The sequence below is a fragment of the Caretta caretta genome, chromosome 21 (assembly GCF_965140235.1).
Source record: "Caretta caretta isolate rCarCar2 chromosome 21, rCarCar1.hap1, whole genome shotgun sequence".
Classification (NCBI taxonomy): Eukaryota; Metazoa; Chordata; order Testudines; family Cheloniidae; genus Caretta; species Caretta caretta.
Genome location: NC_134226.1, coordinates 17,674,376 through 17,688,941, shown reverse-complemented (window position 1 = coordinate 17,688,941; position 14,566 = coordinate 17,674,376). Strand labels below are relative to the sequence as shown.

The window sequence follows — 14,566 nt, the reverse complement described above, 5'->3', positions numbered from 1 at the left end:
ATGCTTGTGGGATTTCATGCAGGAATCCAAACTATGCAGCAATTGGAATCCCCTGACCCCAGATTTCCTATGGTTTGGTCCCATCTAGAATCAGAGGGTTAGAAGAGACTGCAAAGGTCAGCTAATCCCAACCCCCTGCCAAGATGCAGGACTTGTTGTTGTGTTTAACCCAGGGGTGGGCAAACTACAGCCCTGGGGCTGCATCTGGCCCTTCAGATGTTTTAATCTGGCCCTCGAGCTCCTGCTGGGGAGTAGGATCCAGGGCTTGCCCTGCTCCACGCGTGCCATGGCTCTGCGCGGCTCCCGGAAGCAGCAGCATGTCCTCCTCTCCAGCTCCTGCGCGTAGGGGCAGCCAGGGGGCTCCGCATGTTGCCCCTGCCCCAAGAGCCACCCCCCGTATCTCCCATTGGCCGGCAACCATGGCCAATGGGAGCTGCAGGGGCGGTGCCTGTGGACGGGGCAGTGTGGAGAGCTGCCTGGCAATGCCTCTGCATAGGAGCCAGAGGGGGGACATGCCACTGCTTCCGGGCGGTGCTTGAGGTAAGCACCACCCAGAGCTTGCACCCCTGACCCCCTCCAGCGCCCCAACTCCCTGCCCCAGCCCTGATCCCCCTCCTACACCCTGAACTACTCATTTCTGGCCCCAGCCCTGATCCCCCTTCTGCACCCCTAGCCGGAGCCCTCACCCCCTCCCGCATCCCAACCCCCAATTTCATGAGCATTCATGGCCCGCCATACAATTTCCATACCCAGATGTGGCCCTCGGGCCAAAATGTTTGCACACCCCTGGTCTAACCCATCCCAGACACACAACTCCAGCCTCCTTTTGAAAACCTCCAGTGAAGGAGCTTCCACAAGCTTCCTAGGTGTCTGTCCCATTGTCCTATTCTTCTTATAGTTAGGAAGGTTTTCCTGAGGTTTAATCTACATCTGCTGTGCTGTGGTTTGACCCCATCGCCTCTTGTCCTGCCCTCTGTGGCAAGAGAGAACAACTTTTCCCCGTCTTTTTTATGGCTGCCTTCCAAGTATCTGAATACTGCTATCATGTCCCCCCTTAATCTCCTCTTTTCCAAACTAAACATACCCAGTTCCTTCAGCCTTTTCTCATATGGCTTGTGTTCCATCCCTCTGATCATCTTTGTCACTCGCCTCTGAATCCTTTCCAGTTTCTCTTCATCCTTGCTAGACATTGGTGACCAAAACTGGACACCGTACTGCAGCTGAGGCCAAACCAGTGCTGAGTAGAGCGGCACTGTCTCCTCCCATGACATGCATGCCGTGCCTCTGTTAATGCAACCTAAAATTGCATTTGCGCTTTTTTTTTTTTTTTTGCAAGAGCATCACATTTCTGACTCATGCTGAGGTTGTGATCCACCACAGCTCCCAGATCCTTCTCAGCAGTGCTGCCGCCAAGCCGGATAGCCCCCATTCTGTATCTGTGCATTTGGTTTTTCTTCCCTAAGTGTAGCACCTCACAATTGTCTTTGTCGAATTTCATTTTGTTGTCCATAGCCCAGTCTTCCAATTTACCATGATCCCTCTGAATTTTAGTTCTATCCTCCAAAGAGTTTGCAACCCCCCGCTGCATCCTCCTGGCCAGCTTTGTGTTATCCGCAAACTTGATCTATTCCTACATCGAGGTCATTAATAAAAAGATGTTAAACAACACCGGACCCAGAACAGACCCCTGTGGAGCCCCACTTGAGACCTCCGTCCAATCTGATTTCATTCCATTACTAGTGACTCTTTGTTTGCGGTTCTTTTAACCAATTATGTATCCACTTAATGGTAATTCTGTCAAGCCCACATTTCTCTAGCTTACCTCTCAGAATGTCATGTAGGACGTGTCAGAAGCCTTGATGAAGTCCAGGTATATTACGTTCACCACATTTCCCCCATCCGCCAAACCAGTTACCCTGTCAAAGAAGGAATCAAGCTGGTTTGGCCGGGTTTGTTCCTGGTAAACCCAGGCTGGCTGCTGGTGATCACCCTCATCCTCCAGGTTGCTGGAAATGGAATGTTTTCTACACGGCTCTACCAACTTCCCAGGTATCGAAGTCAGGCCAACTGGTCTAAAGTTCCCCAGCTCTTTCTTTCCCCCCTTTTTAAAGATGGGCACCAGTTGGCCCTCCACCAGTCTTCCGGGACCTCTCCTGTCATCCAGGAGTTTACAGATACAGGTGAATAGCATCTGGCCCTGTGGACTTGAATTCATTCAGATTTGTCAGAAGATCTGACATGTTCCTTACTTATCCCAATCTGCGTCCCTTCCCCTTTACTGTCTGGGATAACTTCGGTAGTCCTCTGGCCACAGGCTGGTTTTTGTGCGAAGACTGAAGCAAAGTAGGCAATGAGCAGCTCTGCTTTCTTATAATCCGTTACCAGCTCCACTGAGCAGCGGGGATCACGCTGTCCCCGATTGATCTTTTTAGTTTGACGTATTTGTAGAACCGTCCTTGTTGTGTCTAACATTTCTTGCCAGTTTTAACTTCTTCCTTGCCTGGGTTTTCCTGATTTTGTCCCTACGCTCTTGCTATTCCCACGTCTACTCCTTAGTGACATGCCCCTCCCTCCCTTCCTGGATGTCCCCTTTGGTTTGTAGATCGCTAGAAAGCTCCTTGAGCAGCCCCGCCCTAGGCTGCTGCTACAGGTGGGGTAGGGCCTATGCTGTGACTCCCTTGCTGGAGCACTGCGCTCCTGCACAGAGCGGTCATTTAGAGTTTTGTTTCTGTGGCTTCTCTGTGGTGAAACCGTGAACAGAGCGTGAAATGCTGCAGAGTCTGCCAACAGCCATGAGACTAGCTCTGGGTGTGAGCGCTGGAACCTACAGCTGGCTGCTGGAAGTATTGTCATTAACCATTGCACTGCTGGTCGCTGCAGGAACACTGAGGCAGCGTGCTTAACCCGCCCGCCCAAACTCCCACACCTCTCCAGGGGGCCAAAAGCCCCAATTACCGGTGGCTAGCACCTCCAGCTTCATCCCAACCACTTCCATGACGCAGTTAGTGGCTGAGAATGCAGGGGCAGCATGCAATGGAACTTGCGGTTCACCGACCTCTGCGCTGCCCTCCTTCAGTACAAGCCTTCGCTCCCGAAACGTGACCACAGCTGTGCCGAGCCTAGGCACCGCCTTGGGTTTCAGCTTGGTGTGGAGAACATGGAGGTGTAGGGGGCTTTGTTCTAATGTGCCTGCCTCTTGCTAGTGGTTAGAGCAGGCGACTGGGCAAGTCGTGGTGTGACCTTGGGCAAGGCCCAGACCCCTCGGTAAAACAGGATGCAGTGATGCTGCACGGCCCCACTGAGAGCCTCTGCTCGATGCTGCCATGGGAACATCTTGGACACTTGGTTGTCCTGGGGGTTGTATAAATGAGAGGAGTCTCCCGTGCTCGATGCAGAGCTCTGAATCTTCCCAATGTGCTAGATCTCACGGCTCCTCTGAGATGGGTGTGATGGGGAGTGACACACCCATGGCCAACAGAGCCAGGATAGAAATCAGGGATTCCTGGAGTTTAATCTCATGCACTGTCCTGTAACTCCCCAGTGAGATGAGGGGTAGGCTCACCTAACTCCTGTAGGCTACTTGGTAACCAGAGTTCCCTACCAGTATCCCGAGGTCCACTGACAGCAAATGACTTCACCAGGCGGTCAAAACCCTGCAGATGTTGCTAGGGTTTTTCAGGGCAGATTTTAGTGTTGACGGAAAGGAATGTGGTTGATGCTGGCTAAAGCAGGTGGTGTAAAATCTCTTCCCCTTCATGGCCCTGCCAGTGCCCCCAGGTATTACCCATCACTGCCTTTCCTGCGGGTGGGCAGACTGTCCTGCTTCATTGTGCCCGATTCTGTAGGAGGATGGGCTGGAATGGCCACACTCCTCTTCTTGCTTTCAGCTCTGGGGTTGGCAGCTGTTGCCCAGGGTCAGTTCCTGTCTTCTCAATTACATCATCTTGTGCCCGGAGTCTGATCGCCTTTCCCCTCTCGTAGGTGAGGAGGAGGACTATACTATCTGGCTGGCTCACTCCAGCGAGCCTGGCAGCCGCACTGATGGCTGCGTTCTGGGCTATAAGGAGCAATACCTGCGTCTCCGCAAGTCATCTGTCTGTCAGAATGGCCGGGATTACGTGATGATCAAGCAGCCCTCTGTCTGCCCGTGCACGCTGGAGGACTACCTCTGGTATGGCGAGCAAAGGCTCGCTCGCCTTGCATGGCGAGGGGCGACATCTGCTCTGCTGAGGTTACTAGAGTGGCCCTGCATCGGGTGGCGTGCTCGTCTGGGACTCTGGTGGTGGCGTAGGAGCTGCCTTTGCGCGGGACCCGCTCGTGTGGATCGTTTGGCCCGGTCGGCGCGTAGGGTTTGTCTCAGAGCATCAGCTAGTGAGTAGGGATCCCGCTCCAGTGCCTGGTGAAGGCAAACCCATTCGGAATGCACCATACATGGTGCCATGCTATAACTAGGGGGTGGGGGCCCCCAACCAGACACTGACTTTCCTGTGGTGCATGTGGGAGTGCCAAGAGCTGACCCGCAGGCCTGGCACAGCCTGTATCCACTTGGCTAGAAGAGTCCGCTGCAGGTGCTCCAGGACTGCCTGTGTTAACGCTCTAGCCGGCTAGCTGAAGGGCCCCCGAGCCATCGCTCAGTGTGTCACTCATGCCCGTCTCTGCTTTTTGTCCTTGCGCTGCAGCGATTTTGGCTATTTCCGCCCTGAAAACCAGTCTGTCTGTGTGGAGCAGCCGGAGCTGAAGGGCCACGACCTGGAGTTCTGTCTCTATGGCAGGCAGGAGCTGCTGAAGACTAGAGGGTAAAGTGGCTTTTTAACAGGGTCGCTCAGCAACCACTAGCCCTAGATAGGGGCAGAAGCAGCAGCAGTGTGTCAGGGACTCCTGGGAGCAGGGGGATAAATCTTGGTGCTACCATGGCACCGTACTCCCAGTGTGTAGGGCTACAGGGTGGGAATTAGGAGGACCTGGGTTCTGTGCCAGGCTGTGTCACCAATTCCTGCTCTGGGCAACGATGATACTTCCCAGCCTGGCCCCAGGGCTTTGGAACAAGTGCTGCTGTAGCATATTCGAATGGGAAACTGCCCTTCTGGTCCTTGGAGGCCAGCGCTGGGCACACAGAATGGATGTGGATATGGATGCCCCTGCTGCTGGCCCTGTGCTGTTTGTGCGGGCAGTCGGTCACGGAGCCAGACCTCAGGGGAGCCTGCCTAGCTTCAGGAGGCTGTTCCTCTGGCCCCCTGGCAGGTTAGGGCTGGAGTTCCCCCAGCAGGTCTAGGTGCAGTTTTTGATCCTGGCTAGGAAACCATGTTGCTCTGCACGCTTTCTGCCCATCCCGGGGTGGGGTTGATGTCTCCAGGAATGGCCGGGCAATCTCTGAGCTGGCCTGGGAAGCTCCCTCCTGATCATCAGGTCCTGCAGGTGCTTTCTTCCCTGACATTCCAGGTACCGTAAGATCCCGGGAGACAAATGTAGCGGTGGGAAGAGTCCAAGCCGTGAAGTGACGGACCTGAAGAGGAAATGCACAAGCAACTTGTTGACTCCCAGCCAGCTGGTAGGTGATAGCAAACCATGTGGGGAGCCAGCCAATACCAGGCTGTGAAATGCTTTGGGATCCTTGGGGCTACAAGGTTCTTGTACAAACGCCAGGTACCGGAGCAGTCTTGGTTTAAGTTTCATGTGTTGTGAATGTAGTAAAGCTTTTTTCTTTCTCTGCAGTCTGCTGCGTCCAGCTCCGCTCCCGTAATCCTGGCTGCTGTGGGCGTGATGCTCCTCACCATCGTAGCTGGAGTCCTGATCATTAAGAAATACGTCTGTGGGGGCAGGTGAGGTTTGGGAGGGGTTTCACATGCAGTCGCTCTGTGTGAAGTATTACACATCTCATAGATCTTAAAGCCAGAAGGGACCATCGTGATCATCTAGTCTGACTTCCTGCATGTCACAGGCCACACAACCTCACTCATCCACCCACTCCTGTAACAGACCCCTAAACCTTGCTGAGTGACTGATGTGCTCAAATCATGCTTTAAAGACTGTGAGTTGCAGAGAATCCACCATTGACACTGCTTTAAACCTGCAAGTGACCCGTGCCCCAGGCTGCAGAGGAAGGCGGAAAAACCCCAGGGTCTCTGCCAATCTGAGCTGGGGAAAAATTCCCTCCCAACCCCAAATCTGGTGATTACTTAGACCCTGAGCATGTGGGCAAGACCCACCAGCCAGACACCTGGGAAGTAATTCTCTGTAGTAATTCAGAGCTTTCCCCATCTAGTGTCCCGTCACCAGCCCAGTGAGCGATGGGCCACATGCCATCGCAGGCCATCTCATCGCACCATCTCCTCCATAAACTGATCCAGCTCAATCTTGAAGCCAGTTGGGTTTTTTGCCCCCTCAGCAGGTTCGGCCATGCTGCAATCCAAAGTGTGAGTGCAGCTCCCTGGCCAAAAGCAGCAGTGTCGTCCGGTGGCACAGGCTCCGGCGCAGGCTGTCAGAGATCCCGGCCTCCTGCTCATGTTGCCAGTGGTTGTACTGCAGACTGCAGCGTAGGCATATCCTGAGATGGCTCTGACATCTACCAGCTTCAGTTAAGCGAAGCTCATTCGTGGTAAGCAGCTCCTGTGTCCTGTCTGCAGTCACTAACCATTCCACTGCAGAGTACGGGGCATCGTAAAGGCCTGGAATTCTTCCCCCAGTGCTGGCAGCTGTCCTTGCCAAGCTCCTAGGGCATTAGAAGGTCTTGCTGTTTGACATGCCAGAGGTGCTGAAAGACAGCATGGCGTGTCCCTGACCCCCGTGTCTGCTCCACCCCCAGGTTCCTGGTCCATCGCTATTCTGTCCTGCAGCAGCATGCAGAGGCGAATGGGGTGGAAGGGGTTGATGCTCTGGAGGCAGCCAGCCCTGCAAATAAAGGGGGCTACCACGACGATTCTGATGAGGTAGGTGATTGGCAGGTGATGCAGATGCAGCAGAGAGCAGCGCTTGAGCACGGCATGTCCTCGGTGTCCTGGGGAAGCAGGGCTTGAGCTGGGATGGGGTTAAAAATGGATGCTGCTCCTGTGCAGTGGGGGGCTGAATGTCAGGGCCATATGAAATGCCCCTTTGTCTGAGCAGTCCTGCAGCCCACAGCCACCAGCAAAGGGAACGTAGGGCTGCCGCTGGAGAACCTCCTCCCTCTGTGTCATCCCCAGGCTTCAGGAGGCCAGGCTGGTCAGGGCTGAACTGCTGGGGTTGGCCTGCTTGCAGAATGAAGGCCCTGAGCCGGGCCGGGGAGCAGCTCCAGCCAAAGAAGCCCTTGGGGGGCTGGGGGGGCAGGCCAGTGAGTTCTGAATGGGGCAGCTGGTGGGCTGGAATGTCTTCAGTGGCTTGAAGAATACTTGATCTTGGGTCTCCCACTCGGCCTCGATGCGGCGGGGCTAGTTCACAAGTGTCTCTGAAAGCCACCCCCATGTGGGCTGAATGGCCTGCAGGAAATGAGTCCGTCCCAGTCCTGTTCCTAGGTGGTCTTTCTGAGAGAATAGCGCAGCGGGACAGTGGACACTGCCCCCACCCCCAGGCCCTCTGGCCCAGGAAGCCACATGGCACAGGTGAGAACCTTGCACTGCAGTGGTGCCCATCCTGTCGATAACGGGATGTCTGTCCTGGGGCCGACAGGCCGAGGAGCCGGCTTGTGCTGTCCTGGTGGCTTCGCCCACCATCCAAGCTATCACACAGGCTGAGACCTTCACACAGTGCAGTGCTCCCAGTGGCCTTGTGGCTTCCTGAGCATGGGGGGACGGCAGCAGGCGGGGTGTCCCATTCTCTCCTGTTCCCAGGGCAGGAGGGGAGTGGTCCTGGGCTGGGATCAGGCTGAGATGGGGGAGGCTCTGGCGCTGTCTGCCCTGAGGGCTGAGCGCTCGTGTTCTCTCCTCAGGACCTCCTGGAGTAGGGGCACGCCGCTGCTCGCTGGCACTGGGACAAGTGGGTTTGGACGCCGCCACGGATCTGCAGAACAGCAACCGCCTCCTCCAGCCCACGCTTCTCCGCGCTGGCTGCCTGGGTCCCTTTCCGAGGAGCTCCGTGCTCCAGCCGCTTCCCTTGAGACTGTCCAGAGCCGGTGGGGGCGGGCGGGGCGGGCTTAATTTGTCTTTATTGTAATGAGATTTCTTTCCAGCTTTTTGGTTTTTAAGGAAGACTAAATAGGAAGGTGAAACCAGCATTTCCCTAAGCACTAAGCATTACAAAGGTGCAATTCACCCTGCTGCAGAGAGAAGGCTCTTAACTCCAGCGTCACCCCTCGGGGCTCATCTCTGCCTTGGCGTGGCCTGGGCAGAGCTGCTGCTGGCACTGGCCTACCACCACCACTTCACCTAGCGTGGGCAGGCCTCGGGATTCCCGCCAGGACAGCATGTCGCTGAGCCAGCGCCCCGCAGGGCCACGTGCCAAAATGAGGGGGGCGGGTGCCTCGGATTTCTTCATCAGAGGAGTGATTGGATGAAACCAACGCAGCGCGTAAAGTTGAGTTCATCTCCGCCCCAGGAGTAACTGCTGTGACTGGCCCTTGTGGAACCAAAGCACTGAACTGGGAAAGCACTGTGTCTGCAAACACCGGCGGTAGCAGCAGGGGAGGGAAAGGGGTTGTTTTCAGTTCTAGGAATAAGTGCAGCAGAAAACTTGGTAGGAATAAATCTCCTGCGTGCTGGTGTGTTCTTCAGGGCGGTGGGAAGCGTGTTCCAGGTGGATCTGTGCACTGAAATGTCAGTGCTCTGGCGAAGAGCCCCAGGGCTTCGTTTAAGGGGGCGGAAGAGAGAGGCTCCTACTTTTCGAACATCTGCCTGTCCCGTCCCGCCCCAAAGCGATAGGAAACCAGCTGTTTGGTAGCTCCTAGAGCTGCTGTTGATGTGGCCAGGCCTGGCGGTGGCTCGCAGGCACTCTGGCAATTACCAACAGGATCTTCAGTGCCCTGCCCTTCCCAGCGGTACCGCGTTTGGGTGTGATGTCGCCTGACAAACTGTAAGCTGCTGCTCTAGGTGCAGTTCCACTCGGCCGAGTACACTGCGCAGTGTGTCCATGTCCCTTTTTAAACGTCCAGTTGTCCCCTGCAATAGATGCTGCCCCGCTGATTGCGGAGGGGGTGTCTGGTTGGCCTTTGCACTTGGAGGGCTGGGTGATAAAAAGTGAATGTATAGAACAGTCTGACAGATATGACTGGTGTTTGTTCTCCAGGGCTGGGTCCCAGTGAGCTGCCATTCATCCGGTGCATTGTTAGGCCCCAGCATAGGCCAAGATGCAAGGAGCACCGTTCGACCCCAGGCCCGCAGGAGACAGGAGTCTCAAGGACTGGTATTTTTCAAACTTGGCTTATTTGAACTGAGCCAGGGCTTGTCTAGAATTGTCCAGGTCCCTGTCCCATTAGCAGCTTCCCCTCGACTTGGCTCTTCTTGGCCATGTTAAACCCATTTATTGCAACTCTTCTCGTTGCTAAGTCCCAGCCTTGGCAGGGCCTTAGGCATTGCTCTGCTCAGCGTTGCAGCACCAGCTGACTTAGGAGCATAATGTTTTCCAGGGAGCTTGGGGTCTGTCTGGCAGACGTAGGGCTGGAGTGTCTACACTCATTTGTGACCCCAGGTTCAGAAGTCTTGAACCCTGGGTCCCAGCCTGAGCTCCAGCATATACTGCGGTATGCAGGCCTGAGTCCAGCCACCCACATCCCAGGCTTCCTAGTTCCTTCCTTAACCGTGGCCACTGGAGCTCTGTGTTCGTGGGGCAGCGTGCGAAAACATGACTGTCCAAGGGACAAAGTAAATTTGGCCCGCAGGATAGTGGGTGCTTTTGGCAGACTCCCGGAGCGTGAGCCCAGGGGGGCTGTGTCTATACTGCAAAGTAATAGGGTTTGAACCCTGGGTCCCAGCTTGACTCGGGCTCTCATACTCCACCACTGTGGGATCCTGGGTCCAAACCCTGGGTTAGCGTGATTTATGTGTAGACGAAAGGGGGGTTAAGCTTGAGCCTGAATTCGAACCCTGGGCTTACACTGTAGTGTAGATGTACTCTTAGGCTCCTGAGTTTCACTGAAAGACGATAGGACTTAGGCTCCTAAGTCAGTTAGGTGTTGCAACAAGGAGTGGAGCAGCCCTTAAATACCTTCACAGAAATCTGGCTCTAAGCTACCGAACTCTTGTTACCCTGGGGCTTTCCTTTAAAAACTTACAAGCAGAGCCATGCCATTCCTGTGGCCACTAGAAAGCGCTGTTTCCCTGGGTACAGCTGGAAGGCTGCTCTCCGAAGCTGTGCTATGTTTTGGAGTAGCCTGTTGTAAGGGAGCGGATGCTCTCTGGCTAAGAGAGAGGCTGCTCGGTGGTGAAGGCAGATCTGGGTGCATTTTCCTGGGCAACACATTGCCCAACTCTACCCTCGTCCCCCCGTATCCGTCCGCTCGTGTAGAATAGGAAAGAAGTAGCTTAGCCTGTTTGCCTGGAGGGTTTCTGGCTCCCAGACTTGGTTTAGCAAAATTTCTTTTTAAAGAATGAGTTTTTGGGGAGCTTTTTCCGTTAGAATTTGACTAGCAGCCAAATAGCCGCAGCTGGCCAAAGCTCCAGGAGAAGGTCCAGGTCCACGTTCCTCGCCAGCTGGGAACAAAGGCTGAAGAATAAATGAGAGGTGGCTGCTGTGTCTCTGGGAGTCTCCAGCAGACTGTCTCAGCACAGACATCTGGGGCAGAATCAGATGGCCATGGCTCTTAGCGCTCCAGGTGCCAGCCTTCGAGGGGAAACGGAAGCAGAGCATTTGGGGGATGAGCTGGTCGGCTGCATGAATGTAAAATTCTGGCTACGAATTCTCATGCTCTTGAGACCAGCCTGTTCTGAAGGAGCATTCTCATCTACAGGCTGTCGAAGAAGCTGGTAAACACTGTGGTTCTCTTTTGCACACCCCCTTCCCTATTTCCTGCCCCCAAACCCATCAGCCTTGCTGTTCATTACGCACGTGGTACATTGGCGCGGAGAGCACCTGCCCCCCAGGAAGCTCGTGCTCCAACGGGGTGAAGGCAGCCCTGGGGAGAGACAAATTACATTTTTCTGGTGGGCGATGGTGCATTTCCCACGTGCCAGTGGCCTCGCTGTGTCATGCAACAGCAGCCTTCCTCTCCCTGAGCAAAGCGCACTGATAATGCTGCAGCTCTGTCCCTGCTGAATGGTTGCTGCCGGAGCACTTCCCTGGGGATGCTGCTGTCATGTGGCATTAAGCCCAATGCTGCCCCAGTACCCTTGGTTTACCAGCGTGGCTGTAGGGCAGATCAACACAGGGATGCTGTGCCAGGTAGCCAGCCCGTGCTATGTCCCCATGTAACTGAAGCCAGAGCCCCTGCCCTCCCATGGAGAGTATCTCGGGGCCCAGGTCCAGGGAAGGCACACAGGACGGGATGAAGGTGTGTGGAGTGTTCTGTAAACAAACCTGGCTGGGGTATAACTTTATACTAGAGAGACACGGTGTGGAGGGGGTCTTTTATCGGACCAACATCTGTTGGTGAGAGAGAAGTCAGGGCTGGGGAATGACTTTGTACTGGGATTTTTCTGTATATTTGCAATATTTGGGTTAGAAATAAAAATCAAATGGAATTTATGTGACCTGCTCTGTGGACTGCCTTACTGTGGGAGCAGGAGGGGCTGGCTCCTGCTAGACTCCTCTAAAGTGCCCTCTCCCACCTGGCCCAGCGACACACCTTAGCAGACCCCTGGGCACTGTAACAAACACTAGATGCTTTCTCCCAGGCCCAGCTCCCCCACCAGTTCCAGGTTGATTTCTGGACATGACTAGCCCCTGTAACACACTGTCAGGGGATAGCGGCACGTCAGTCTTTAGCCGTGTGCCCCTCTTAATGGCTCCAGTAAGTCTGTTGTTCCGGTGGCCACTTCCCTGGTTAATGCACTGATGTCAATAAAATGTACAGTTGATTAGTCCTGTTGATTCTCTGTCTTACCAGTGGCAGAAAAACTCCCCTTCCTTTGCTCACATGATCCTTCTGCCCTGCAGAGAGAGGCAGGCTTCCATGTCTGGCGTCCGTCCATAAGGGGAGCTGCATAAAAGCAGTGAGGTCTTGCCCTTGAGGCGGGCAGCCTGGGAGCAGGGCATTGGGAGGCTGTGCCTGTCATGGATGTGGGGGAGTCCAGGCCCTGCACCCCTCTTCCTGGGATTCACTGGGACTCTCAGCCAGCAGTAAAACAGAAGGTTTATTGAACAATAGGAACACAGTCTCAAACAGAGCTTGTGGGTACAAGTCAAGTCCTTCTGGGGGAGCAGGGAGCTTAGACCCCAGCCCTGGGGTTCCCTGCGTTCCACCACCCAGCCCCAAACTGAAACTAAACCCCCCCAGCAGGCTCCCTCCTGCAGCCTTTTTCCACATTCCTGGGCAGAGGTGTTATCTCCTCCTCCTCGCTCAGGTTACCGGCTCTCAGGTCTCCCATTGAAACTCCCCTGCCACATTCCCAGGTCAACGCTCCCCCCTCCCTGCTGCATCACAGCACTGCGGGCCAAGGCCACTAGTGCTGGAGGCCTTGGGGAATTGTTGGGAGTCTGATGAGGGCTCAGACCAAAGCAGGTGGCTATTGGGTGAGTGTAGAGGCCAGAACTGATCCATTCCGCCCCTCCCCTTCCAGGGTCTAACTCAGGAGCGCACTGCACGACTCCCCAGGAAAGGAAAAGCTACTTTCGTGTTTTGAAAACCTATTGACAGAAGGGCCCAGGGCTTTGTGCAGCCACTGTACAAACCACGTCCCTGTGCGCTGTAGAAAGCCAGTTCCACAGCAGGCGTGGTCTGCTGCTGAACTTCCATTTGTTTGTTACTGTTGCACCTAGGAGACCTGCTCAGGGACGGGATCCCCCGTGTAGGTGAACAAAAAGACTGTCCCTGCCCTAAGGCACAGGTGGTCCTGTACTGTGTGCCCTAGACACCTATGGGCTCTTTCAGAACCTGCTCGTATTGTGGTAGCTGCCTCCCAGCCCAAGTAGACAGACCTGTGCTAGTAGGCAGTGGCGGAGGCTAGCCACCTGAGCTCAGACCCAACTGGCCCCTGGATCTGAGTTCCGGTGGTTGTGGAGCAGGACCCCATTGTGCTAGGCGCTGTACAAATGTTAGCAATCTCGTTCTTGTTTTCTCAGCATTCACTGAGCTGCTCTGGCACCCAGCAAGGCTGGGGATGGGGTCTCCCAGCAGGCACTTCAGGAGGCGTGGGAGCTCAGTCTAATTTCGAGTCGGTTAAGAGATGACTCTTCTGGCCAGTGATACCCAGGGAGACGTTACCTGTGATTCAGGGTCTGTAACTGAGCACCCCAGAGCCTAGCAGGATCCAGGGGCTTCCACTCCCAGATGAAGTTAACATCAAATGGGAAAGAAGACATAACTTCTCAAGGGTGATTAACTGCAGGAGCAGTGTAGGCAGGTGTTAGGATATAGATATTCAGGCCTGTCTGCAAAGGCCTGTACTTTACGAATTTAGGTGTATTCTTATCACTTGGCTAGTTCCAGAGGTATAAAAGAAAGAATCAAAACCACTGTCTGCCAGTGTAAGGGCCTTCTCTTACTGTGACAGTTTGTGGCCCTGTGCTTAGGCTCAGGCCTTTGGCTAAGCAGCAGAGGTAGCCATAAGCTGGGAAGCGAACAGTCACATCCTCACATTCCAAACTAGTCACATTGAAATAAGGTGCTATTGGGCTGTTAGGCACTATCAGGACAGGATTGTATTCCTATCACCTCCAGAGAAAGGGAAGTGCCTAGAAAATGTAAAAGGAAACTTAGTTTGATAGCATCCTGTCTGGCAAGAACTCACTTATCAATGGTTTCAGAGTAGCAGCCGTGTTAGTCTGTATTCGCAAAAAGAAAAGGAGTACTTGTGGCACCTTAGAGACTAACCAATTTATTTGAGCATAAGCTTTTGTGAGCTACAGCATCCGATGAAATGAGCTCTAGCACGCGAAAGCTTACCTTTTCTTTTCACTTATCAATAGCTGGGATGTGAAATCCTCACTTCTGTATTGTTTTGTCATTATAGTTCCCACTTTGCTATTGTTTATTTGCATGGTCTCTGTCTGGTTCTGTCATTGTTTCTGTCTGCTGTATAATTAATTTTGCTGGGTGTAAACTAATTAAGGTGGTGGGATATAATTGGTTACATAATCATGTTACAATATGTTAGGATTGGTTAGTTAAATTTCAGGAAAATGATTGGTTAAGGTATAGCTAAGCAGAACTCAAGTTTTACTATATAGTCTCTAGTCAATGAGGAAGTGACTGGGTGTGGGTGGGGGTGGGCATGGGCATGTGGGTGTGGGAAATGGGAGCAGGGAATGGGAGTAAGAAAATTGGAATCATGTTTTGCTAAAGGGGGAAATGGGAACAGGGAATGGGAGTAGAAGTTGGAATCATGTTTGGCTAAGGGTAGGAATGGGAACAGGGACACAGGTGTAAGGCTCTGTGGTGTCAGAGCTGGGAAGGAGGATACTAAGGAAGGAAACTGGAATCATGCTTGCTGGAAGTTCACCCCAATAAACATCGAATTGTTTGCACCTTTGGACTTCGGGTATTGTTGCTCTCTGTTCATGCGAG

General features: G+C 53.9%; 1 protein-coding gene across 1 annotated transcript in view; it reads left to right on the top strand.

Annotated features, from left to right (window-relative positions):
* Positions 1–11,586, top strand: part of SORT1 (sortilin 1) — a 35,457-nt gene extending 23,871 nt beyond the window's left edge. The window contains exons 15-20 of the mRNA XM_048826630.2: positions 3,982–4,171; positions 4,680–4,796; positions 5,440–5,548; positions 5,713–5,819; positions 6,803–6,926; positions 7,901–11,586. Coding sequence (XP_048682587.2) covers positions 3,982–4,171; positions 4,680–4,796; positions 5,440–5,548; positions 5,713–5,819; positions 6,803–6,926; positions 7,901–7,915 — 662 coding nt within the window. The 3' untranslated portion in view covers positions 7,916–11,586. The remainder of the gene's footprint in view (positions 1–3,981; positions 4,172–4,679; positions 4,797–5,439; positions 5,549–5,712; positions 5,820–6,802; positions 6,927–7,900) is intronic.
* Positions 11,587–14,566: the final 2,980 nt, after the last annotated feature.